This window comes from Cydia splendana, chromosome 5 (genome assembly GCF_910591565.1).
Source record: "Cydia splendana chromosome 5, ilCydSple1.2, whole genome shotgun sequence".
NCBI lineage: Eukaryota > Metazoa > Arthropoda > Insecta > Lepidoptera > Tortricidae > Cydia > Cydia splendana.
This window is the reverse complement of record NC_085964.1, coordinates 23,454,869-23,482,822: the sequence shown is the minus strand read 5'-3', so window position 1 is coordinate 23,482,822 and position 27,954 is coordinate 23,454,869. Positions and strand designations below refer to the sequence as shown.

General features: G+C 39.4%; 1 protein-coding gene across 1 annotated transcript; it reads right to left on the bottom strand.

Annotated features, from left to right (window-relative positions):
• Nucleotides 1-133: 133 nt before the first annotated feature.
• Nucleotides 134-27,933, bottom strand: LOC134791029 (lysosome-associated membrane glycoprotein 1-like). The gene is made up of 6 exons (XM_063762078.1): nucleotides 27,721-27,933; nucleotides 26,700-27,053; nucleotides 9,403-9,621; nucleotides 6,167-6,358; nucleotides 1,848-1,994; nucleotides 134-715 (listed from the first exon to the last, which is right to left on the bottom strand). The coding sequence occupies exons 1-5, from the start codon at nucleotides 27,776-27,778 to the stop codon at nucleotides 1,852-1,854; spliced, it is 966 nt and encodes a 321-aa protein (XP_063618148.1). The 5' UTR covers nucleotides 27,779-27,933; the 3' UTR covers nucleotides 134-715; nucleotides 1,848-1,851.
• Between the last annotated feature and the right edge of the window lie 21 nt (nucleotides 27,934-27,954).

Below are 27,954 nucleotides of genomic sequence, written 5' to 3'. Positions count from 1 at the left end.
ACATATTGACATCTTGCTATACAGCGGTATAACTGAATGGAAATTATTGAATCTTTGGATAAAATGTCATCGCACACTAATATCTTATAAAATCAATTACAATCATTAAAAAAAAATCTACTTTCTGCTATTACTACTACTAAATAACATCACATAATGTATACATATATGTAATATTTCTAACTCTTTTAATTGTTCACAGTCCAATCCGAAATTAAAATTCAGTTAGCATTTCTAAAATATAGAAATTAAATGATTTAATATAAAATTACTATAACTCTATTATTATGGCCAAAACTACGAAAACAAAAAGACACCCACAAAACACAAATACAATCAAATAATTTTTATATATCATATTTCAATTTAACTTGGCTGGATTATTATTTTTTCGTATTCCATCTTTTCAACACGTGTAAGTGCGAAAGAGACAGATATATGGAGATAGTACTATCAACCCAAGCTTATACCTGACAAGCGAGTTACTGGCATTCTTAAAAAAACACAATTTAAAAAATCATTACCGGATGTTGCCAGCATAAAAAAAATCGTTGAGCAATATCGAATTATTTTCCTAAATTAATGATGACAATGGGTAGGTATATATTGTTATGAGATTAAACCACGAAATGTCTTTAGGGGCAGGTAAATGCGGTGATTGTTTACCTGTAACTATTTATATATTGACTACTTTCTATTTACTCCGATACATCATCTGAAAAAGAAAAAAATAAGGGTTAGTATCACGATAATACATAAACAATTAACACGTTTGAACTTTAATTTGACTACAGTATTCCTTTTTTTTAACTCCAAAACGAAACAAATGATTATATTTTATTAAATATTTTGATCTGTGTTTTTAAGTAAGTAATCACCAGACATAGAAGTTTTTGTGACAAAAACGAGTGTTTGAGAAAATGAAACATCGATAAATTTGCTATCGATAAGTCGTAGGTAGATTAATATTTAAAATATGTAACTTCTACTTGCTGTAAGTAAGTTACCGAGAAATTATAATAGTGCAAATCAATTACAAAGCGGTACATAATTTCTTTATTACATATATTTAGTATTTAAAAATTAAAACGTAAACTGTAGTAGGTGCCAAAAGAATAGAAAACTACCAATATATCAAAAGAGAACAAGATATCGAACGTGTTGTGTATTTCGCGGTAGCTATATTCTTATAGAATGTAATAAATATCTAAGTAAGTATAACATAACACTTTAAACTCTCGCGTTTTGTACACATATTTAATTACACAAACGGGTCTACCGCGATATAATTTCATTGTTTTTACCTTTAATTCCGACGTTTCAGCTGAGTTGCACCAGCTGTGGTCACGGAAAGACTGACGTCCCAACAAATGTCAACGGAGATATTAATAAAACACCACTAAACTACCCGAAATTAGTTTATGTTCGGGGTAGACAAAGAAATTGCAGCTACCCGTTAAAGTTTAATGTTTATTATATCGCGGTAGACCCGTTTGTGTAATTAAATATAAGTAAGTATAACGTTAAGGTAACATCGATAACAGACATGTCGATATTTTATTTGTCAATCACTTTATTTTGCCACAAAAACTTCTATGTCCGGTAATCACACTTCTATATATAAAAAGTGTACCAAGCCCTCCGGTGGCCGCTAGGCCACCCGTCCACGGCGGTACGCGTCCCAAATGAAAAACTAGCCTTTCAAATACTGCATACACTCGAGATTTTTTTTATCCAACCGATTACCCAATCATTCTTCTTTTGTACCAATTCTGTATCAAAATGATAATCAGCTGAACTGATCGGGTTATTTATATGTATACTGTAACACTAGTACATGTACCGACCTGTTCACATGGACAGGTATCCGCGGTTGGCGGAGCGGCGGCGGGCCACGAGGTAAGCGATCAGCACGACCACCACCATGCCGCCGAGCGCGCAGCCCACCGCGATGGGGACGGCGTCGGGTATGTCGCCACTGGAGCAGTCGCGAGCTGAAATTATATAAAATGTTAAAAAATTGTCGAAAAAATACTCGATTTTAAACTGTTGTGAGACATACTAACATTGAAACACCCGCGCATCCGAAACGTGTCGCGCGTGACTAAAAACAAGTGAGTCTAAACCGTAAAATTATTCAACGGAAAAATACTATGAGACTCAGGATTTTGTTGACTTTCGAGAAATTGAGTAAAGATATATTGATTTCTAGACGTTGAAATAAATGATTTATTACAGTGATACCTATATAAACTTCTTATTACTACATACCTATATGGCGGTTATAAATATAAATTAATATTTGTGGACAATCTTACAATTAGCTCAATGAGAATAGGATGTGTAACTGGCAAGCCAAATCCGCTTTTTTTTAATAACTGTGATTTAAGAAATAGAAACTGTGTATAATTTTTTTTTGCGTTATTTGATGTGAAATCATTTATTTTAAACACAGCCATTTTGTATATAGTAGGTGCTATTATCTATTATGTGACACAACCTATGGCTATATAATACATATGACGACCGGTCTGGCCTAGTGGGTAGTGACCCTGCCTATGAAGCCGATGGTCCCGGGTTCGAATCCTGGTAAGGGCATTTATTTGTATGATGATACAGATATTTGTTCCTGAGGCATGGTTGTTTTTCTATGTATTTAAGTATTTATATATTATATATATCGTTGTCTGAGTACCCACAACACAAGCTTTCTTGAGCTTACCGTGGGGCTTAGTCAATTTGCGTAAAAATGTCCTATAATATTTATTTATTTATTTATTTATATGTGCCCGATGACCGCACATAAATGACGCACAGACATACTCGTAAATCCAATTGCACAACATTCCAGCAAACGCCCGTGTTTGCATGTTTGCCTCGATAACGCGTAACTGCGACATGATAACTAATACGATATGTTTAGAAATGAAAACAAATGGTAACTATTGAAAGTAATATCACTACCGAACTTTATGGTACCTGTAAGGGACGTGCTCAACACAAACCTCATTGGGCCGCGCACTGGCCGAAAAGCGCGTGTTTTCTTTTAAAAAAGTTTGTGAAAAAAATATGGTCTCTGTAATTTTTTTTATTTATTTATTACTCTTATTTATTGATCAAATAAGTAACACGGCATTACAGTAAAACCAAGGCACTGTGAAACTGCGAAATAAAAGAAAATATAAGGAGACAAAGAAAAACAATACACATAAATATAAAATACTAATTAAACATTGGATTCTAAAATTCTAAAGGCCCCAATCGACCAATTAAACATACCTTTTAATTTAGAGGCCAGAAATGCATGGAGTGATTCTTGCCCAAACACTGACCTGCCCGATAATCCCAATTCACAGCGTCTTTGGGACGAGCCGCTTTGTAGGCTGGTACGGCATAATCTGTATCAAACGGCAACCAGCCTTCATGAGCGCGCTCGCCTGCTCGCCGCTTCCGAGTGGGAATCCGGGCAGTGGCTCCAAGCCCTGCCTTCCATATCAACTGGAACACTTTTGGACAACTCCACCTTCCGCCTCTCCGTCGCTCTCCGCCTGGGAGTGAACTGTGTTTCCCCACATCGCTGTCGCTGCGGTGACCCAGTTGACCGGTTGGGCCACCATGGTCTATCCTGCGGTAGAAGCGCTGGGCGTGCCCCCCGCCATGCCAGCCTTAATGATATCATCCGTCGGGCCTTAGCCAGTGCGGGGGCACCAGCAGTTTTAGAACCTACCGGCCTCGCCCGCGATGACGGTAAAAGACCCGACGGTATGACCCTAGTGCCGTGGAAGATGGGACGGCCGCTGGTTTGGGACGCAACCTGTGCCGACACCCTAGCGCTGTCCCATCTCCACGGCACTGCAGTGAAGGCTGGCTCGGCTGCCAACTCGGCCGAGCTTCTCAAGCGGCGCAAGTATGCAGCCATAAATAGTGGCTGCATATTTGAGCCGTTTGGGGTTGAGACTATGGGGCCTTGGGGGGAAAGCGCCCACAGGGTTTTCAACGAATGTAGCCGCAGGTTAGTCGAGTTGACGCGTGACCAGAGGGCTGGGTCATATCTAGCGCAGCGGATCAGCATTGCCATACAACGTGGCAATGCTGCCAGCCTTCTGGGCACGCTGCCAATAGACGGCGATTTGGGGCAAATTTTCTATTTATAGTTTTATTTTTAGGCTTAGTTTTAATTTTAGTTTTTAACTTTAGTTTTTAATTTTAATTTTTGACTGTGTTTTTAAAATAATAAAGCAAAACATTGGATTTGGGCGGCGATGTAAGAGAGTGGCTCAGACGACGGTCTAACTCGGCGTAGGATTAAATTCAATGTGTAGGATTAAAATTGATACGGAACGAACTGTTGCAATTTTAGTTAAATATTTTAGTTTGCTCTGTAAATAATTATTGTACCTTTGTCTGTGTTATTGTATGTTTGTGTAAATAAACTTTTTCGTGTATACATTTCATCTCGGGCGGCCCGATCTGTTCCAGTAACTATCATAACTAACCAAAATATTCAAAACATTTGAAACATTTTTTTGCAAAATACCAGCGAGTATTTTTTTTATTGTTATTCCCTTTGGTCACGGAGCAGAATAATAACGACAAAAAGGTGATTGACCTTCGCTTCAAATGATATGTGTCGAACTGGAAAAATATTCAAAATGGCGACTGTCGATGCTGAAATGCGTCTCAATTTTGTATTAGTACCTACGTAGAACGGACTGAAATTATTTTAGCTATATTTTTTTTATGAAGAAATGGTCTTTTGTTCAATGTAATGCTGATGTAAATGATTATGCAAAGTTTCACGTAATTTAAGCATGTCGTTTTAAACTGTGCATAACTTTGATTGTATGGGAGCGGCTTTACAAGCCATTCTCGAGGGTCCACGTTCGGCGTGTTGCCTCTCTGTCGCACTTGTAAATTCGTACTTAAGTGTGACAGGGAGATAACACGTCGAACGTGGTACGCGGTATAGGGCCTCAGTATACACACATGTACTAAGTTTGATAGCGAAGTGCGTGACCCGAACGTGTTTCTATTATCACGTTATCACATACCCGTTCAGTCGATACCGATACGACGCGTACAATGCGAATAAATTAATTATAGCCATTCGATAAATGTGTTGATTAGCGCGAAAATCACGTAGCTGTTATCGACAGACGACAAAAGAGGTTTTTGAACTGGTTTCAAGCAATTTTTGCTTACGTTATGGTGTTATTTATAAACGGCAAATCTAACAAGGCGATGATAATCGTCTGTATCTGTCGATTTTGATGTTGTTTTTAAAAGATGACACGATACAAAAGAGTTTTTTGAATAAGGGTTAAAATTCTGACGATAGTCGTAAAGATTCGAGCCTCGAAGACAGTGATATCTACTTGAACGGTTGCATTTTGGCCTAGCAGATGTCGATATTTTCTATGGGGCATTTTTTTTTATATTTCGGGGTTGGTCCCATAGTAAACCTAGAACCTTGAGTTCTGTTGGCGGCGTGCAGCGGTAGGACGCGGCGAGGGGTGTCTGCCATTCCGGTGTCTGGTGGGATAGTACTTCTTATCTTATCTTATCTTACCAGCACTGAACCCGTTGCCAGAAGCGTTCCTGAAAGCCTCCTCTTGCAATCGGCTAAGTGTTAAAGTGGCTGCAATGTTGTTGTTATCCGCGTTCATCTTGAGTTCTGTGGGCGGCGTGCAGCGGTAGGACGCGGCGAGGGGCGTCTGCCATTCCGGTGTCTGGTGGGATAGTACTTCTTATCTTATCTTATATCTTACCAGCACTGAACCCGTTGCCAGAAGCGTTCCTGAAAGCCTCCTCTTGCAATCGGCTAAGTGTTAAAGTGGCAGCAATGTTGTTGTTGTCCGCGTTCATCTTGAGTTCTGTTGGCGGCGTGCAGCGGTAGGACGCGGCGAGGGGCGTCTGCCATTCCGGTGTCTGGTGGGATAGTACTTCTTATCTTATCTTATATCTTACCAGCACTGAACCCGTTGCCAGAAGCGTTCCTGAAAGCCTCCTCTTGCAATCGGCTAAGTGTTAAAGTGGCAGCAATGTTGTTGTTGTCCGCGTTCATCTTGAGTTCTGTTGGCGGCGTGCAGCGGTAGGACGCGGCGAGGGGCGTCTGCCATTCCGGTGTCTGGTGGGATAGTACTTCTTATCTTATCTTATATCTTACCAGCACTGAACCCGTTGCCAGAAGCGTTCCTGAAAGCCTCCTCTTGCAATCGGCTAAGTGTTAAAGTGGCAGCAATGTTGTTGTTGTCCGCGTTCATCTTGAGTTCTGTTGGCGGCGTGCAGCGGTAGGACGCGGCGAGGGGTGTCTGCCATTCCGGTGTCTGGTGGGATAGGTTGATGGTGTCCACGTTAGCTGAGGGAAAATGGGTCTTATTAGTAAAATTATTGCTCACAGTATACCTATAACATATTATACGTATGTATACTTTCTGATATACCTACTGATGAGAGAAAAGTCCGGTTTGGTAACCAGGTTATATAGCGCGTAATATAGAAAACATTTGATTTTCTATTTCTTGTACACCCAATATTTTCTAAGTTCATCTACTCTATCTAGTTAGTTAATTATGTTCATGCTTAATATGTCATATATATATTTATAGCAAGTATAACGTAGCAAACATAGTTTATCGCAGACCAATAGAGCAGCGTCTGTCCGTTTGACGGTATACGATAAGATTACTACGAACTGACGACTCATACAAACAAATATTGCACATACTTCCGCCGTATATCTCAATAATTATCATACTTTTGATAATCCGAGGGTATCGGGTATTTGGAAGCAAAATCATTTAACATAAGTATTAAAAAATTTCAGGATCATCAAAACATACGTTTTTTTCTTTAACAGTTTGAACGCCACGCCTATCGTGCGCGCCGAGTAATCGTGAACCTGGTCGGAATGCACGAAGGTCGATATTGGGATGTAGCCGCGCGCGTCAGTTGACGTCTAACGCGGTCGAAGGGTTGAATACAATAAATACTTACTAATGTTAGGGAAGATGGACGCCACAAGCGAAGCATTCAAGCTCTTCATCTCATAAGGCTTCGTAGTGTCATTCTTAGCGAACAATACAGTCAAGGTATGGTTGCTGTCATTGGTCGCTCAGCCAATGGCGAGCCACTGTTCCGTGCCTACGTATCTATAATATAATACTAATGTTAGGGAAGATGGACGCCACAAGCGAAGCATTCAAGCTCTTCATCTCATAAGACTTCGTAGTGTCATTCTTAGCGAACAAGACTGTCAAGGTATGGTTGCTGTCATTGGTCGCTCAGCCAATGGCGAGCCACTGTTCCGTGCCTACGTATCTATAATATAATACTAATGTTAGGGAAGATGGACGCCACAAGCGAAGCATTCAAGCTCTTCATCTCATAAGACTTCGTAGTGTCATTCTTAGCGAACAAGACTGTCAAGGTATGGTTGCTGTCATTGGTCGCTCAGCCAATGGCGAGCCACTGTTCCGTGCCTACGTATCTATAATATAATACTAATGTTAGGGAAGATGGACGCCACAAGCGAAGCATTCAAGCTCTTCATCTCATAAGACTTCGTAGTGTCATTCTTAGCGAACAATACAGTCAAGGTATGGTTGCTGTCATTGGTCGCTCAGCCAATGGCGAGCCACTGTTCCGTGCCTACGTATCTATAATATAATACTAATGTTAGGGAAGATGGACGCCACAAGCGAAGCATTCAAGCTCTTCATCTCATAAGACTTCGTAGTGTCATTCTTAGCGAACAAGACTGTCAAGGTATGGTTGCTGTCATTGGTCGCTCAGCCAATGGCGAGCCACTGTTCCGTGCCTACGTATCTATAATATAATACTTACTAATGTTAGGGAAGATGGACGCCACAAGCGAAGCATTCAAGCTCTTCATCTCATAAGACTTCGTAGTGTCATTCTTAGCGAACAAGACGGTCAAGGTATGGTTGCTGTCATTGGTCGCTCAGCCAATGGCGAGCCAATGTTCCGTGCGTTATCTATAATATAATACTTACTAATGTTAGGGAAGATGGACGCCACAAGCGAAGCATTCAAGCTCTTCATCTCATAAGACTTCGTAGTGTCATTCTTAGCGAATAAGACGGTCAATGTGTGGTTGCTGTTATTGGTCGCTGGCCACCCAATGGTGAGCCACTGTTCCGTGCGTTATCTATAATGTAATACTTACTAATGTTAGGGAAGATGGACGCCACAAGCGAAGCATTCAAGCTCTTCATCTCATAACACTTCGTAGTGTCATTCTTAGCGAATAAGACGGTCAATGTGTGGTTGCTGTTATTGGTCGCTGGCCACCCAATGGTGAGCCACTGTTCCGTGCCTACGTATCTATAATATAATACTTACTAATGTTAGGGAAGATGGACGCCACAAGCGAAGCATTCAAGCTCTTCATCTCATAAGACTTCGTAGTGTCATTCTTAGCGAACAAGACTGTCAAGGTGTGGTTGGTCTCATTGGTCGCTGGCCAGCCAATAGTGAGCCACTGTTCCGTGCCTTATCTATAATGTAATACTTACTAATGTTAGGGAAGATGGACGCCACAAGCGAAGCATTCAAGCTCTTCATCTCATAAGACTTTGTAGTGTCATTCTTAGCGAACAATACAGTCAAGGTATGGTTGCTGTCATTGGTCGCTCAGCCAATGGCGAGCCACTGTTCCGTGCCTACGTATCTATAATATAATACTTACTAATGTTAGGGAAGATGGACGCCACAAGCGAAGCATTCAAGCTCTTCATCTCATAAGACTTCGTAGTGTCATTCTTAGCGAACAAGACGGTCAAGGTATGGTTGCTGTCATTGGTCGCTCAGCCAATGGCGAGCCAATGTTCCGTGCGTTATCTATAATATAATACTTACTAATGTTAGGGAAGATGGACGCCACAAGCGAAGCATTCAAGCTCTTCATCTCATAAGACTTCGTAGTGTCATTCTTAGCGAATAAGACGGTCAATGTGTGGTTGCTGTTATTGGTCGCTGGCCACCCAATGGTGAGCCACTGTTCCGTGCGTTATCTATAATGTAATACTTACTAATGTTAGGGAAGATGGACGCCACAAGCGAAGCATTCAAGCTCTTCATCTCATAACACTTCGTAGTGTCATTCTTAGCGAATAAGACGGTCAATGTGTGGTTGCTGTTATTGGTCGCTGGCCACCCAATGGTGAGCCACTGTTCCGTGCCTACGTATCTATAATATAATACTTACTAATGTTAGGGAAGATGGACGCCACAAGCGAAGCATTCAAGCTCTTCATCTCATAAGACTTCGTAGTGTCATTCTTAGCGAACAAGACTGTCAAGGTGTGGTTGGTCTCATTGGTCGCTGGCCAGCCAATAGTGAGCCACTGTTCCGTGCCTTATCTATAATGTAATACTTACTAATGTTAGGGAAGATGGACGCCACAAGCGAAGCATTCAAGCTCTTCATCTCATAAGACTTTGTAGTGTCATTCTTAGCGAACAATACAGTCAAGGTGTGGTTGGTCTCATTGGTCGCTGGCCAGCCAATGGTGAGCCACTGTTCAAGGCCGTCGCAGTTGCCGGAGATGACGGATGCGTTGGCGGGCACGTTGAGGATCACGTGGATCAGCTCAGACGCTGGAAAGAATGATTTGATTAGATTGGTTTGATTTTAGTTGATAAATTAAATAAGTAGTAGTAGTAATTAATCACTTTATTGTACACAACGCAGATTTACATACAATTTACAGAAATAAAGGTACAAAGGCGAACTTATCCCTATAAGGGATTTGTTCCAGCTAACCTAAGTAGTAATAAGTGATTGGGCGAGGCAGTTCCTGAGTCAATGTGGCTTTAAAGTGTCATTCTTTGGAACTTGCTAACTATGTAAACAAACCGCCATATTGAAATTGTCACTGAATGATGATATCAATATGGCGGTTTGTTTACATAGTTAGCAAGTTCCATAGAATACCACTTTAAGTGATATTTTGCTACATTGAGACATTACACAAAAAGTTTTTGGGTGCTTAAATGGGTAGTAAATACTAATAAATGAATTCTAAAGAGTAGGTAGTTAGAGTAGTCGTTCTACATATGTTCAATCATATTGTTTTTCAGTTTATCATCCAACCCACAAGATCTCTATCTATGCTAAATACCCTCACAGGGTTGTGTTGAGACATGTAATGATTTACACATAAGACCTTTTGTACACACTCTAAGCAAGGAATAAATGAAGTATATGAAGTAAATACAGAGTAAACAATGCAACCGTGTTCAACAGGCCTATGATGGGTGGCGTTGTCCACGTGATAAAATAAACGTCACTATTCAACACCGCGCGGTTGAAAGGGACAGACACTGCCTTTATCACGCTTTCAAGTAGACAAGTGCGACCATCATAGCCCTAGGACTGATATAGAATTAACGTCATAATACATAATACAAATAATGGAAAGTCAATGTTTGTACAAAGACGAAGGGTATCATCATACAGCACTATCTGATCTTTGTGACGACCTCCTAGCCTATAGTCTGTATATTTAGGTATTTCAATAAAAGTAAACAAACAATTTGTACATTTTCGGGTAGTTTATAACATTTATTGGTTAACCAACCAAATACAAAACCGCCTGGATCAGTCACTGAACGACCTGACTTTAACCTACATTATTTGATCATGTAATGTTTTCATCTACCCTCAACTGGCTTAAGGAGCCATTTGAGGGTAGATTTTGTTTACTATTATTTAAATACCTAAAGATACAGATTATAGTAGGTAGGAAGTGTAGTAACTCTGCCTATGAACCTTAAAGTCCTATATTAAAATCCCGGCAATAGATATTTAAGATTCTCACCAATGTAGTTGCCGCCATACAATCGAGAATACGCTCTTATTTTAAAACTACATTCTGAAATACATAACATGTGACATTAACATTCAAGCATGGTATAATAATATACTCCGCCTGGTATTCTCTTCCCGTCTTTTCGTGGTCACGTGACTGACACAAGCCTACGTCATCATGCGACAGCGCTATATGATAATATGCGATAGCGCTATATAAAGTGGCAATGTTATTGTGACGTAGGCTTGTGACACTCTGGGAAGAGAAGATCATGTTTTATTAAACTATGCATTCAAGTAATATCATAATATGTTACATACAGTAGAATCCGTTTATTATGACTCCGCTTATAATGACCAACCGCTTACTATGCCGTAATTACTGTGCGAAGTTTGGTTTTCATATAAAATTCTTTGTGACAAATTCGGATAAGATGACTACGCTTATAGTGACAAATCGCTTACTATGACCTAAAAATCCTATTTCCATGAAATTATGTCCGGTTATACTGGCACAATCGCTGGTTTTCGTGGCCGTCCCCACGTCTTTCCCTGCGAGGACGTTTGGTGCGTTCGTGGCGTGTAAGGTATTTTAGTTTTGATTCTCAGTGACAAGTTGATATTTGTTACAAGTTTAATAAAACTCATTTCTCACAAAGGAATTTGAGATTAATTTACATAACAAAAATAAGAAGTTGTAGGTACAACAGTAACTATGTTTTATATGACATCCGCTTAGTATGACGTGTTTGTCACTTCCCTTCGATGTCATTATAAGCGGATTCTACTGTACTTGTAAAAATAAGAAGTTGTAGGTACAACAGTAACTATGTTTTATATGACATCCGCTTAGTATGACGTGTTTGTCACTTCCCTTCGATGTCATTATAAGCGGATTCTACTGTACTTATCTATGTCTGAACCTAAACTAGGTAAATTTCATTCGGTAGCGTGTCGAGCGTTTGCGTTTGCGTTATGTCTATTTTTGTATGGGAATTAGACCAGCGCGAAGCAGAACTGGCCAGGAAAGGTTCAGAGACACCGGCATACGGACTAGTGATCCAAAAGACTCGAGCCTTTTAGCTCTTTTTTTACGCTCGCCTCATCTCTTGACGCCTAAAAGGCTAAAAGCCTATTTCTATTTATCTTTAATAAAAAAGGCTTTTAGCCTTTTAGGCCTCAAGAGATGAGGCGAGCCCTAAAAAAGCTTCTTTTTATTTAATTAGTAAAATAGGCTTTTAGCCTTTTAGGCGTCAAGAGATGAGGCGAGCCCCAAAAAAAGAGCTAAAAGGCTCGAGTCTTTTGGATCACTAATACGGACCCGAGCCCATTATGCCCCTACCAATATCCTACATACACAACCAACTAGACCTACATCACAGACAACTGCACAATAAATACTGGAATGAAATTTGCGGAAAATGCCCAGAAGCACTAACTAAAACAGCGCGCCAAGCGAGACCTTTTGGAAACTCAAAATCCCATACAAAATATCATTTAACGGAAATGCGTACGTCACGTCACGTTATCGAATAAAATTTACACTCGGGGTACTGGTACTAGTTTTCGTTGCTAGAAGAGTATCTAGAAGGAGGCCACTTCAATGGACATACGGCGTTTGAAAGAGCGAGCGGTGCATCATAGTGGTGTATTATTTACGTATAATGTCACTATGCGCGCTGTTATGCCGTGAGTCATTGGCGTTATGGTTATTGTTGTCTATGTACACAAGTGGAATCAGTAGTTATTGTAATAAAATTCTAATATTTATATATCGCTGGCCCAATATCACAGGGCATTTACATTTTCAAGATAGTTGAAATTGGACTTAATGTCACTATGACAATGTTCAAATTTCAGTTCGATAAAAGTGAAACATAGAACCCTGTAATATTGGGCCAGCGATATGTAGACAACGGCACTCTTCCCTCATGTATCAAAATGTTTGGTTTTTAACGATCTTATGTCCATAACTATAGTGACAGGCAAGGCAGTTTCGGTTTAGGCTAGTTTCGGCATAAAAATCAGGTTTCGGCCGAAGGTTGGGTTTCGGGCAAAAAAACTGCCAAACCTTTCTACCACACCGAGATTGTATTAAATTTTCGATGGTGTCCAGCCAAAGTTTCGGCTTCGAAAGAATTCCGGCATAATAATCATGTTTCGGCCATGTCGGAGTTAGGACACTAGTTAAATTCTCATAGGTTAAATCCTCCGAATCATTATGTGTGGTCCTACAACATTAATACCTGAATCCATTTTCGAAACAGCATGCATAAAGTAAATAAAGTTTATTTACTAAACTGTAAACATTATTTCAAAATTAGGTGGCCAGGTACACATTTTTGACGTCAAAAGCATACTTGCATAACCTAAATCTTAGCCAACATTGAGCTGCGAAGTAAATCACAATGCCCTGAAATAGTATTTAGTAAAAACTCAACAAAGACTCGTAAAACTGGGCCACGTTTCTCTTGCGTTAGTCATTCTGTTATCGAGGCATTCACTTTTCCTTTGACCGTATTTCATGTTCATGACACCAGGATGTTACTCAGTCTGTTACCTCTTCACGCTTAAACCTGAACCCATTTAGATGAAATTACTATTAAAACATTCAATTTATTGACCCAAAAAAACAACAACATAATAATAACATAGGTACCTTCAGATCAGCGCAGGCTTCGTCATCATACAGATAGCTCATCCACCTCAGGTTTCGTCAAAATAAAATGTAAGTATACTTTCACATATGTCATCCGCAACACGCATCGTCAAATTAAAAGGAAATTGGTCATTACAAAACACATAATAATAAGCCATAAACCTATATCCTAATCCGGTAAGTACCCGGCACAAACGTCCCCAAAATACCAACGGCGTTCCCGCGCTGAATAGCCAACAATATACGCTGGACCAGGTATGAATTACTAAAGTTAGTCAAGCAGATCTTGTCAGTGGAAAAAGGCGGCAAATTTGAAAAAAGTAGGCGCGAAGGGATATCATCTCATAGAAAATTTGAATTTCGCGCCTTTTTCTACTGACAAGATTTGCTTGACCATCTATATTTATTTATGTGATTCCACACGCATTCATAAATTCCCATGCTAGTATATGTATTTAATTACACAAACGGGTCTACCGCGATATAATTTCATTGTTTTTACCTTTAATTCCGACGTTTCAGCTGAGTTGAAACGTCGGAATTAAAGGTAAAAACAATGAAATTATATCGCGGTAGACCCGTTTGTGTAATTAAATATGTGTACAAAACGCGAGAGTTTAAAGTGTTATATTGCTAGTATATGCATTAGTACGTTAGTACATGATACTGTTTAGGTGCATCTGATATGTATCGATTGTTAACTAGCACGATGTCAAGCAATGACCTTTTATTTATGTAGACGTGTGACGTTCATAGTTGACAAAACTAAAATTTGATCCAACGATTTTGACAACTTGACAGGTTGGCGTCACCCATACGACTAACTAAATATAGGTTCCGGAACCTATATTTGATGGCTCACGATCGTGCGCCTGGTACCATATCTACCTCTTTTACTTACATCCATGATGTCAAGGTCGTTTGGCAGACGGCGGGCCGCGCCAACACTTTTCTTTGAAACGAGGAAACCTAATAATTGGACGTTTGGCTGAGACTGCCTGTCTGTCTGTTACCTCTTCGCGCTTAAACCGCTGAATCGATTTAGATTAAATTGGGTATGGAGATATTTTGAGGCCCGCGGAAGGACATAAGATAGTTTCTATCAATCATCACCAACATTCCACACAGACGAAGTCGCGGGAAGAAACTTGTGCTTTTATAAGTTAACATTTGCCTGCAATTTTCAAATAATTTAATACGTACAAAATCTAATCGAATCAAAAATTTCGCTACCTAAATCAAGGTTGCACTTTTGTCGCATTTCTGACGTTTGTTTTCCTTGTAGCGAAGAAACCAGATCGGTGGCGCGTTATTATGGCCGGCTTTTATATAAGTTGTTTACTTTTTCCTGCTATTCTTCACGGAAATAAACATAACGAACTTGCAGTCAGACATACCTGACCGATCAAATCAAAAATCCATGTACAAAAATTTGTTATTTTTTCCTCTTAGCGAAAAAAAATTACGTTATTTTATAAAATACTAAGTACTAAGCTGAAGAGGATGGGAGAAGATCGTGCTGTGAAAAGAGCGTAGGTATGTGGGGCATAGGGCTTCCAAATACCGGACTTCTTTCAATACCGGTATTAATACCGAAACTGTCTTCATCAATACCGGGATCCCGGGATCCCGGTATAGACTATAAATAGCTTAAAAAAATTGAGTTTTTTTTTTAAAGGCTCACTTTTACACCAGATATGTATGTCCTTACCTTAGCTTAGGATATTAAACAATAATCGCCATCTGCAATAATTATGTCAACCCTCCAGGTTGGCAATCATTTTATCCGCCTTGTTGACTTCACAAGTCACATTTTTAGTTGAACCTAATAATCAGCCAATAAATATTCTTTGTCACCAAAAATTCGTATGCCATTACAATTAACGTCTTTCTACTTTTTGATAAAATTTTAAGAACTAATTATATTTAATTATTATAAAATTATAGAAAAATAAAACACTTTTTTCGTATCTAGTTTGCAGTGAAGAATCTTACAATTACATGTACGAAATCTAAATATTTGGGTTCGTCTTTGACGTCTCGAGAAACGTGTCCAGGGTTTTCATTTTAAACTAATTAACACAAAAGTTATGGCCAGAAAACCAGTTTAAAGCCTAAAATTGTTCAACTTTGATGCCAAATATCTCGAAGGCAATGAACTTTGAAGTAAATATAGGATACTAAACTGCAAAACGTAATTCAAGACCATAAAAAGTAAGACAATGTTGCCACTGTAATAATTTGTTTGTAAAATAGTAAATTCCTTTTGATAAATAATGACGCTAAGATAATTTATTTATTAGTAATTTTACTCCTGCGAGTTAAAAAAGTACTTTTATATACTTATTTTTGCATTAATACAAGACGCGCTAGTAAAAAGTTGCAACATTTTCTTACTTTTTTTGGTCTTGAATTACGTTTTGCAGTATATATTGCTTCAAGCTGTTGTTGTTAATATAATAAGCTACAAAAAACATTAGAAAACTAAGGGATTCAGATCGAAGGTCATTCGCGTGGGGTGGCCCCTTAATATATCCAGAACATCAGAATTCATCACCAAATATTTATCTAACGCATATGCACAGATCTTGTTTCAATTAAATGATCTTCTTTAATTAAATTGGCAAGTTATCTTATGATACAGCCGAATTTGACCATTTTAATAGATTTTAAACGTTATAATAGGCACATTTTCCTTGTTTTTGAAAATACCGGGATCCCGGTATTTCATTAAAAAATACCGGTACTTATTGAAAAATCTGTTTAAACAGACGTGATCCCGGTATTTCGGGATCCCGGGATCCCGGTATTGGAAGCCCTAGTGGGGTACCCGGGTGGAAAACGTCCGTCTGGGCGTCCCTGATACCGCTGGAGTGACGAAGCCCAAAAAGACCTGTCCGCCCTCGGAATACCCAACTGGCGCGAAGTGGCGCAGAATACGCAGAGAAGCGCCCTCTTGTGTCAGAGGACAAGATCCTTTTTGGGTCACTGAGCCAATGAAGTATGTATGTATGTATGTCACTTTATTGCACATAAACAGGTTTACATAAAACGGACAAAAACAAAATAAAAATGTTATGTACAAAGGCGAACTTATCCCTAAAAGGGATCTCTTTCAGCTAACCTTTAAGTAAGTAAGGAAGCTGTGTTTTTGTGTCTAAACGACAGTGCGATCAACCTAATCAGTACCTACTTACTAAAATACAGATCGGTGTGACACTTTGGTGAAATCAAACTGTCATTGTCATAGGTCCTTTTAGCAAGTAGTATTTGGGATATAAAACAAGGTTTACTGTCAGTTAACATGCCAAGTACTACTACGTACGTCAAGTATGGAATGGAGCATATAGGGAAATGTACGCATTCTTACCGCCAAGTACCAAGTTTGTGCAAAGTTTTAGCATGGTCGGTCTAGTACCGAGGTTTTTTAAGCCCCTTACAGAATGATATCCCTGCATATCAATGTTATTTTTGCGACGTATGATATTGACCTATATAAAGGACACGCCGGACACTCCTAACGTTCGCTTTGCAAGGCAAATAACTGCAAGGCAAACAGTTTTCACGGGCAATCTTTTGTCCGCGCACACACGCGCTGGCGCATAGGAATGAGTCATTCGTTACGTGACTTGTGGCCGACCTGAACATTTGATCAAACATCTTTCTTATCAGGCCTGATGCCCTTACGTACGCTATCCTAGATTCGAACAGAGATAGAAACAAATTCGATTTGTTAGATATGGTACTTGTTTGTTTATGTTTATTATTGTTGCTACAGTATCGCATTGGGTTTAGCTTGTAATAATAATTGTATGTGTAGAAAAAATTTAATGAAATATTTTTTTACTTTTAGAGAGCAAACGCACAAGTTACTATTGAAAATCGGAAAGCACTAAAAGTGTGCTTATAATATTTGAAGGTACTTTAATTTCTACAGGATCCTAAAGTGACTAACGAGGAAGAACATAAGCAACACAACAAAACTAATAAAAAAACAAATCGTCATGATTGTCGTGAAAAAAGCAAAATAACGAATTGATTGACCTAAAATCCGGGAATTTAACAAACCGGAACTTATAACGAGACGTGACTTCTGACCCGACCCCGGATGGTTTCGGTTTCGGTTTTACCCGAAAAGGTACACGGACACGAACTTCCGTCCCAAATTGAAACGAAACTGGGGAAACCAGACAAATAACTAGTGGTTTTCTGTTCCAATAAAAAAAAACAACAATAGGATACTTTAACAAAGAGTTAAATCACCGTCTTTTTGCATACTTATGTGTATTTGAGACATGTACAGTACATGATCACTACATGATCATGCATCTGATCCCCCTTGCAAAAAAGTTTCTATGCCAGGGAGGACAATTATCTCTACAGCGTACATGACATATGAACTTCAAAATTTTAAGAGGATTCTCCAATTCTTTTTTTCGTCGCAAGTCTCGCACAGCGCTCCACATCTTTGGTTGCCGGCTAATTACCGATTAATTTTATTTTTTTCCGGTTTTCCAGTTCCACCCCCTCGTAACTGAACTATATAAGTAAGCACTATTAGGTGTAGGCGTATCGCGATCAGCGGGCTCAGCACGGTTCCATTTTTATCGACTATCACTATGCGCGTCCCTTTCGCACTTACATACTTGTTAGAACGTGACGGGCATGGTGACAAGGGATAAAAACGCTACCGTGCTAAGCCGCCTGAAGTATTTACATACGTAGGAGTAAGACGGTGAGCAGATTTCGATCGATCGCAACCCGAGATTCAAGTCAAATGATGCGGATTGGTATGGCGTTATTCATAAACGTCTGTCAACTCCAATGAGCCGTTGATAATCGTTTGTCTCATCTGTCATTTGGACATTTGTCTTTGTTAGAATTAGACAAAATTTAACAAAGATTTGAAAAGTTTTATGAATACTGAGTGGTCGTGGTCGCTCAAGCCGGGCGTCCATATTAAATGAAAACATATTATAACAATCATCATCATCATCATCATCATATCAGCCAAAGGACGTCCACTGCTGGACATAGGCCTCCCCCAAAGAGTGCCACAATGACCGGTCTTGCGCCACCCGCATCCAGCGGACTTCTGCGACCTTAACCAGCACAGAGCTCAGAGTTGTTATTATAACGATCATAAATTATAATTACTTATAATTTCGGTTAAAATCACAGAGTTAAAGTGAGGTATCTTTCAGTAGGAGTAGCAGCGAAAGCGCTATTATTGTCTGTCCTTGTCACAGTCTCACATTTTTTCCCCTTCCCATTCCCCACCGTAAATTTAGTATGGATTATGGTGGGCAACAAATAAACCCGACCAATCATAGTATCCCATTGCGTATGTTCTGTCCCTCACGGAGGCACGCGTATAGCACATCTATAGAATCCTACCATCTATGTTTTGTCACAAGCGTTCCCACCTTTGTCAATTCTATGGTTGAAGTAAACATTTTATACCGCAAAAATTACTCAGCGTGTGTGTCGAAAGCGGTAACGACTGGTATAAGTGTCACATTACTCACATTGGGCCATAGTTCAGACGATTTATTTAAAATAGCAAAGGCAAAGTATACTTCTCTGATTCTGGCAAAAAAATCACTAAGGCAAAGTAATAAAACTATGGAAACGGATTATACAATGGCGTATAATGAATTTATAATACATCCCGACGTTTCGAACCCTTTACAGCGTTCATGGTCAACGCAACGGGAAACTCACGGGTGCCTGACTGAAACGTCGGGGATGCGTCGGGGATATCGCGTATATTATAATCAGGCATCGGAGTTTTTATCGCATGGTAAGACTAATAGCAAGCTATGGAGTCGACATTTGCCATAAATGTAAACTCTTATTCATACTCATACTCATTTATTTAATTTATCTTAAAATGCCTTTAGAGCGGTCGGTCGTGTATATTGAAGTTCCAGTGGATTTCGTTTGATGAAGAATACTGTTGATATGTTTTAAAATAAATTTATGTTTCAATTGGGTGAGTTGTACTTCACAACTCAAGCACACTCTAGCAGATTTTTCATAGTCATATTGTAAATCGTTGTATGGCTCTATCCATGCCAAAATTGCAGCTATTTCTGGGTTAGGCATAATAATTAATTATGGAATAATCCACAACGTATTTACCACTTACAGATATAAATAACTACTACGTTTGCAATCACCAGTGATTGACATATGATAAATACTAATCAATTTTATCAGCGGTCAGTACCTACATGACATTACGTATTTCGCAGCGATGTAGTTTGTATAGTTGTATGTTAAAATAGTTGAAGTTATGAATTCATAATGTAATAGAAAAATATTTTTATATATAATTCGACTAAGATAATATACACGACCGACCGCTCTAAAGGCATTTTAAGATAAATTAAATAAATGAGTATGAGTATGAATAAGAGTTTACATTTATGGCAAATGTCGACTCCATAGCTTGCTATTAGTCTTACCATGCGACAAAAACTCCGATGCCTGATTATAATTATTCATTATACGCGATATAATCCGTTTCCATAGTTTTATTTCTTTGCCTTCGTGTTTTTTTTTTGACCTAAGACAATATTTAGGACCCGCAGGTGTACCTAAGTCTGCTTGATTGTAGAAAAGGTGTAAAGTCTAAGAAAAGAATCTTACCCCTGTGTTTTAACACCCGAACCAGATGGCGTTATATTTTGTGGTAAATTTAAATGAATTGTCAAATGTCAACTTTTGACAACCACTGTTATCACATAATGTGACACAACAGTAACATCTCCTTCAGCTAAAATTCTAAAAACCATTTTAGCCTTAGACTTGGCACCTCTTCTACTATTAATAAACATCTTTAGAGTGCATTATCCGTCAATTACATTGATCAATTGTAAACTAAAAGATTGGAATAACCCCGACTACTCAATTGGTACCATCATCCACACAGTTGACATTTCATGAGCCTTATTCCAACGTCATAAGGTACACCAATGGTCAAAGAGTTACTTGAGTGTTAGTAAGCTTGGTAGCTATCCGGTCATAAAAACAACCAATTTGCAATCATATGCAACACAATATCATGAACCGCCCCTCTATTGGACAGATAACAGTTGATAGCGGTCATGGGCAGGCCTCGCGTGTCGTGACGTCACAGGCCTCGTTCAAATGTCACAATCATTTTAATGGTATTTTATACAGAATGGCTATGCTCCTCACTCCACCACTAATGGAATTACCGACAGGTCTACAATGTACAGTCAAACAATTTAATTTCCGTATTCATACCTTGTCACAGTGACAATCAATGAGAGCCGCTAGGGACCTCATACTATAGGGTCTTAGAGCATTTAATAACTGGAGACGTCATGGCTGTCATTTTCTGTACTAAACAGTCTGCCGATTTTTGCGGACGTCCCCTCCGTCAAATGTATTGCTATTTCTACAATGATTCGTTCGTAACGTACCTACAAATAGCCATGTCAGTCCATACAAAAGTTTGCACAATTGTGCAAGTTTTTCCTTAAAGGCGACTCCAGTTATTAAATGCTCTAAGTATAGGGTATTTGACTACTAGTCAAATCAGTTTCTTTTTTCGAACTGTCAAAACAACTTTGCTACTATGGAATTTATATGAAACACTAGCATGTGACGTCACAATCAAATTACCTACTCTTTTTAGTTTTATAAATTGTGTCTAAAACTAACTGCTGTCCACCTTTCTCTATTAATCTTCTGGTGCTTTGTTTCATGCATGGTGTAAAATAATTTATTTTAAATTCAATGTTTGAAAGAAAGTGATTTTTAAATACACTCAAATACCCCAATAAGGGGTCATCCATTAATTACATCACACGTTTAGGGGGAGGGAGGGGGTCAATAAAATGTGACATGTTGTGACAAGGGGGAGGGGGGAGTCATAAACTTTGTGACGTCACTTTAACTTCATCAGTAACTGAAAATGTATTTAAATTATTTTATACGCTAATTATCATTTAAATAACAAGGTTTTGAAACGATAATCGTTTTCATTCGTTAAATTTTATTTCTTAATCAGTTTTGGGTTATAAAATTACTAATATTTCTTTTGCCAAAAATATTTTGATAAAATATTAAATAAATATTTGCCGATTTCGTTGAAGAAATGTGACGTCACACCAGGGGGGGAGGGGTTCGCCAAATGTGACCAAGTGTGACGAGGGGGGGAGGGGTAAAAAAACCCAGAAATTCGTGTGACGTAATTAATGGATGACCCCTAAAATCAAATTCATCAACCGATAAAATAACAATCGGTTGGAAAAATAGGGCAATATAACATTATGTACATTGTCAAACACATAACGTCTCTATAATGAAGAATGCGTATGAAGGTTCCCTTAAAAATGCTAAAAACATACCTTTCTGTCGTTGATTACCGTGTTTTTCTCTATGTCCCAGCTAGGATGACCGCTCGCGCTTGACCAAATCAAGTTGTCATCCTCTTCGTTTGACGTCTGTCAAGTCATAGCGTATTTTTTCCCGCTAAAAGCGTCACGTTTTTCGCGTGAAAACCACAATTATTAGTGAAATACTAGTTAATATTGTGAAAAATGAGAACGCAAGAGGAGAAGGAGCCCTCGTTAAGCTCTGAATCATCAGAGGAGTCGTCTTCGTCCTCGGAGGATGAGACGCCGCCTCCAAATAAGCGGCCTCGGAAAGCTCACGGCGAGCAGGTTCCGAAGCTGGCTTACGATCCGAGAGTCGACACAATTATAAATCAGGTGAGTTACTTAACGAATGTACTCTTACACTCACAATCAGCCAGCGACGAGGGACCGTCTAATCAATGTGAAGAGAAAGAGACGGACGACTTGCTAGTGCCCCCTCGTAAGAGAGTCCTAGACTTAGGCGAGATAGACACAAACGTTAAAGAGGGCTCCGTGCTTAAACCAGCCGAGATAAACAATTTGAGGGCTTTAGAGAAGCTGCATAAATTCAACTCGCCTGCCTGGCAGGCAGTTCGATACAAAGACTCACTAAAGACGGTGTTAGCAACACCTGGGTTTGTCGAGTTAAAAATCAATGAGGAGCTAATGCACTTCAATAAGGGCAAGGATTATCTTGCCTCAACTGAAAACGTACTAGCAGGCCTAGCTAATGCTGTGCTGAATAACCGGAATATACTGAAAAAAGGATTACAAGAGCTTGTTGACTGGTCAGTTACCAACGAATTGAATTCAAATACCTTGTATGAGAAAGTTGCATCTATTTTCGGGTCTGGCTCAGATATATATAAAAATTATGAAAATACATTACAAATAATAACTGGAAAGAGAACTGAATGTATTGAGGTACGCCGGAATCGTATTCTAAATGAGGTATCTAACACTAACCTCAAATCAAGTTTGAAGAATCTCCCACCGAGTAATGAATACTTATTCAGTCGGGAAGCAATGGCACCTCTGATACAGTCACTAGGAGGTACCCAAGTATGGCTAAATACGCCAAATTACATAAAGGAGAAGAAGACTCTGCCAAGCAAACAACCTGAAAAACAAAAAGAGTATGACAGCTCAAGCTCTAAGAAGGTTCAGTCAGACACACCAAACAATTACAATAATCAAAGGCGTGATAAGAAGAACAAGAAACAGGGCTATAAGCAAAATAAGCCCTTTCACTTTAACAATGCCTCGGCCAAGAAGAAGTGACAATCAGAGTTTTCAGGGGGGATGTCTACAATTTTACCAGGACAGATGGAATCAGATTGGAGCAAACCAGTTTATTTTGAAAACCATAACAGGATCAAGGCTTCCGTTCAAGACCAAACCCCCCCTGACGTATCCAACACAATACCAACAACGAAGATTCAATACAAAAGTATCCCCGGAAATGACAGAAGTAATAAGTCAGCTAAAGAGTCAAAAGATCTTGGAGGTTCCATCTACAAAGAACCCCAGTTTCATTTCAAAGATGTTTTTGGTCAAGAAGGCAGATGGTGGCGTGCGACCCATTTTCGACCTGCGGGGTCTGAACCAGCATATTTCAACCAAAAAGTTCAAACTGATATCTCACACAACAGTACCAGAATTTTTGCAAGAACAGGATTATATGATCAAAATAGATCTGTCGCAAGCCTACTTCCATGTTCCAATTTTGAGGTCTCACAGAAGATTCCTCAGAGTGGTTTACAATGGAGAATTGCTTCAGCTAACCTCCCTGCCTTTTGGTCTTTCTTCGGCACCTCGAACCTTTGCAGCCCTTTCAAACTGGACAGCGGAGGTCCTACGGGCCAGAGGTTATCGAGTAATAGTATATCTGGACGATTATCTGTTGGCAAACCAAAGCTGCTCAAAGTTAAAGTTTCAAGCCGCGGAGGTTGTGACTCTTCTCGAGCAACTGGGTTGGAAAATAAACTACTCGAAGTCAATTCTGGAGCCAACTCAAGAGCTAGAGTATTTAGGACTGTATTGGAACACCCTGAACAACAAGAAATCTTTACCAGAACAGAAGGTGTTAAAGATTCAAGACCAACTAGCCCGCTTAGAAAAACGGGGCAGGTGTTCACTTCTAGAGGCACAGACTGTTCTTGGCCATTGGAACTTCGCCAACATTGTAGTTCACAGAGGTCAACTGAACTGCCGAAGAATGCAAATATTTCTAAGAGAATTTTGCAAAAACAGGCCAAGACAAAAGAGGATGATTCCATCAGGAGTTCTGGCAGAGATACTGTGGTGGAAGAATGCTCTGTGCCAGGCGTCGGTGCCTTTACAGAGAGAGGAGATAACTCACTTCTTGACGACCGACGCGGCGGACGCGGGATGGGGAGCCCAACTAAACGGACTTCACCTGTCTGGTACGTGGAACAAGAAGCAGAAGTCATGGCACTCAAATCTCAAGGAGATGTACGCTGTATATGCTGCAATAAGGTGTCAAATGAGCCACCTCGGCGGTGCTCATATACTGGTACAAACGGACAACCGCACCTTAGTTGCTTACATCAGAAAGGAGGGGGGCACAAAGTCCTTACAGCTATTGAACCTAACATCCAAACTGCTGACACTGACCGACCAGCTGAAGGTTTCACTGTCGGCTTGTTACCTTCCGGGAAGGTACAACAGCATAGCAGACCGGCTATCCCGAGGAAAACCTCTACCAGAATGGCATTTACTTCCAGAGGCAACGGAGGCCATATTCAAAGAATGGGGAGTGCCAGAAGTCGACTTATTCGCAACCAAAGAATCAAGAGTAGTACCAAGGTACGTAACACTAGACTCGAGAGATGGTTCAGCCGAATTCTGCAATGCGTTCAGTCGCGTGTGGAAGTACCGACTAGGATGGATTTTCCCTCCGCCCAACCTAATGCCACAAGTGCTACGCCACCTAAACAAAGCCACGGGCACATTCATACTAATTGCACCAGCGTGGACACAATGCTATTGGATGCCGGACCTTCAGGCACGGGCATTACAGAGACCACTGTTGATAACGAACCTCCGGAGAGTTCTGATAGACAGGACCACAGGATTTCATCCTCCCCAAATAGAACTCCTGGAGCTACAGGCATGGATGATTGGGGGTGGAGCAAACAAATATCCAGATGGAACACTGAAGAAAAAGAACTTCTAAAAAAGAGTTGGAGATCATCTACTTTAACTACTTATACACCAGCAATAAGAAGATGGGCAGAGTGGTGTACTGAAAACATGACAGACAGTAAATCTCCCACTGGAGATGATGTTGCAAGATTCCTGGCAAGCTTACATCTGACCCACAAGCTGGCATACAATACTATTCTATTACATAAGTCAGCTATAGCTACCTATTGTGCTAACTCAGAGATGTTATCCAAGAGTTTCCTAGTTAAACAGATTTTAAAATCTATTTCTTCCGCTAAACCAATAAATCAGAAGCCCCCTATATGGGATACACGATTATTGTACGACTGGCTCCTATCAACAGCATCCAAAAATACCTTATTTGATGCAGCTAGGAGAACTGCAATAATATTATTGTTAGCTTCAGGAAGAAGAATACATGATTTGACTTTACTGCAAATATATGAAGAAAGCCTCATAGAATCAGAGGATAATGTCATTTTATGGCCAGCTTTTGGTTCCAAAACGGATTCATCTACCAGAAGACAGTCGGGATGGTGCTTGACTGCGCATCCTGAAGAGGCTATTTGTCCTGTTAGACATATAAAACTACTTATAAACTTATCAGAACCTAGACGTTCCACTGTTCAAAACCTTAATGATTTATTTATAACAGTAACTGGAAATGTTAAACCAGCCTCTAAGACAAATATTGCAGGATGGATAAGAACTATATTCAAAGAGGCTGGTATTGATGCTTCACCTGGGAGCATAAGGTCTGCAGTCGCCTCAAAAAGTTGGCTGGACAACAGACCAATTGATGAAATATTGGATAGAGGAAATTGGAAGTGCTTCCAAACTTTTAAAAATCATTACTATCATGCTGTGCAGAAGCCAGTAAATTCTTGTAGCACTGATATGCTCCATAAGAACTTTAACAGTGCCTAAATTTAAATTGATTGAAATTAACACTTGATTTTGTTAAAAGTTAAAACTATTATTTTATTATGCAAATGGTACTTTGCTTTTTTGTTCAATAGAAATATTGTTTATGTTACTAATACACATCATAACCAATGATGTTATTTAATGAAACTGATCTCAATTGGAAATCACAGTGATTATTGATCTCAATTGTTACTAGATATGTAGCAGATCTTTATATTATGTACATCTCATTTAATAGAGAATTCACATAGCGTATGGGTGTTTTCTTTCAACCAGCAGATATCAGACACGTCTTCATTATAGAGACGTTATGTGTTTGACAATGTACATAATGGAAATGTTTTGCATTCCAACAAAACATATATTATGTACTAAACAAACACATAACGTCTCAGCAAGGGCCTTGCTGTTGAAGACGCTATGACTTGACAGACGTCAAACGAAGAGGATGACAACTTGATTTGGTCAAGCGCGAGCGGTCATCCTAGCTGGGACATAGAGAAAAACACGGTAATCAACGACAGAAAGGTATGTTTTTAGCATTTTTAAGGGAACCTTCATACGCATTCTTCATTATAGAGACGTTATGTGTTTGTTTAGTACATAATATATGTTTTATTGGAATGCAAAACATTTCCATTATTTAAGCATATAAAGACAAGATCTCTTGATTGTGATAATAATTAAAAGTACTCACAGTTAGGCTTGCCATAGGTGACGTTCAACTGCGCAGCAAACTGCACGATGACACACGTCACATTCTTGCTGTCAACGTACGGCCACAGGCCCTGGTCTGGAGGTCCGATGGGCTTGGGTGGCACTGGTGCCGGTGTAGGCGTCGGCTTCGGTGGCGCTGGCGTAGTAGTGGTCGTAGTTGTTGTGCTGGTTGTAGTGTCAGGTGTTGTAGATGTTGTTGTTGATGGGGTTGTACTTGTTGTGGTTGTTGATGTTGTTGTATCGGGGGTTGTATCTGGGGTTGTTGGTTCAACGGTTGTTGAAGTGAGGTCAATGACTTCTGTTGGTGGTGGTTTCGATACCCCCGCAGCGTTGCCTGTTGGGAAAGGGTGAATTGAAGATTACTTACTTTAAAACATGGAGCGATATTGCATGGCAATAATATTGCAAATTGGTATATATCCATATATACTATGTAAACAAATCATTTTTATATTAATAGAATAAAAAATAACAGGAAAATGTATAACAAAACAAATTTACCTCAGGATTGATAATATGTAACAATTAACCATCTCATTAAAATAAGCTATTAATTTGTTAACAATGACCAAGTTTAAGACGATCAAGGTTATTGGTTATTAACTATGTACAAAATTCAGGTTATTGGTTATTAACTATGTACAAAATTCATTTTGCACTCAATTTGAAGGTAGGATATTATTACTGCTTAGGAAAAGACATAAATAAGTTCCACATATGGTTGCTTATCTTTTCATTATTAGTAACAAAAGCTTTGATACGATATCGGGTTTAAAGGCCCGCGATCTAATTACTGGAGAAACATTTTCTAGAAATAATTTAAAGTAAGATGAAGGTACTCTCAGATTCATAGTGTTTTATTGCGCAAATGACGCCAGAAGAATACCGACATGGAGTGCAACGAGCTAAAAAACCCAACGCCCCTCGCATTCTCGCGATAAAAAGCAACAAAGACACTTAATCTACATTGCGAAATGAATCCTCATTGAAACGGTACTTACCAAGAACGAGGGCGCCACAAATCAAAGCAGACAAAAAGTAAAATTTAAATAATGCCATATTTACGAATTGCGTCGCGACAACTACAGATTGAAATTGCGTTTAACAAGCAATAATAGGAACTGCGAGTCAAAAGGAATCGTGATAATCCGGTAGTGAAATTAACGTCAGTCACTCTGCGCTCGCTGGACAGCTGAGCGATGTTGCCAGCGTACCAAGGTGTTGACCAGCTAAAA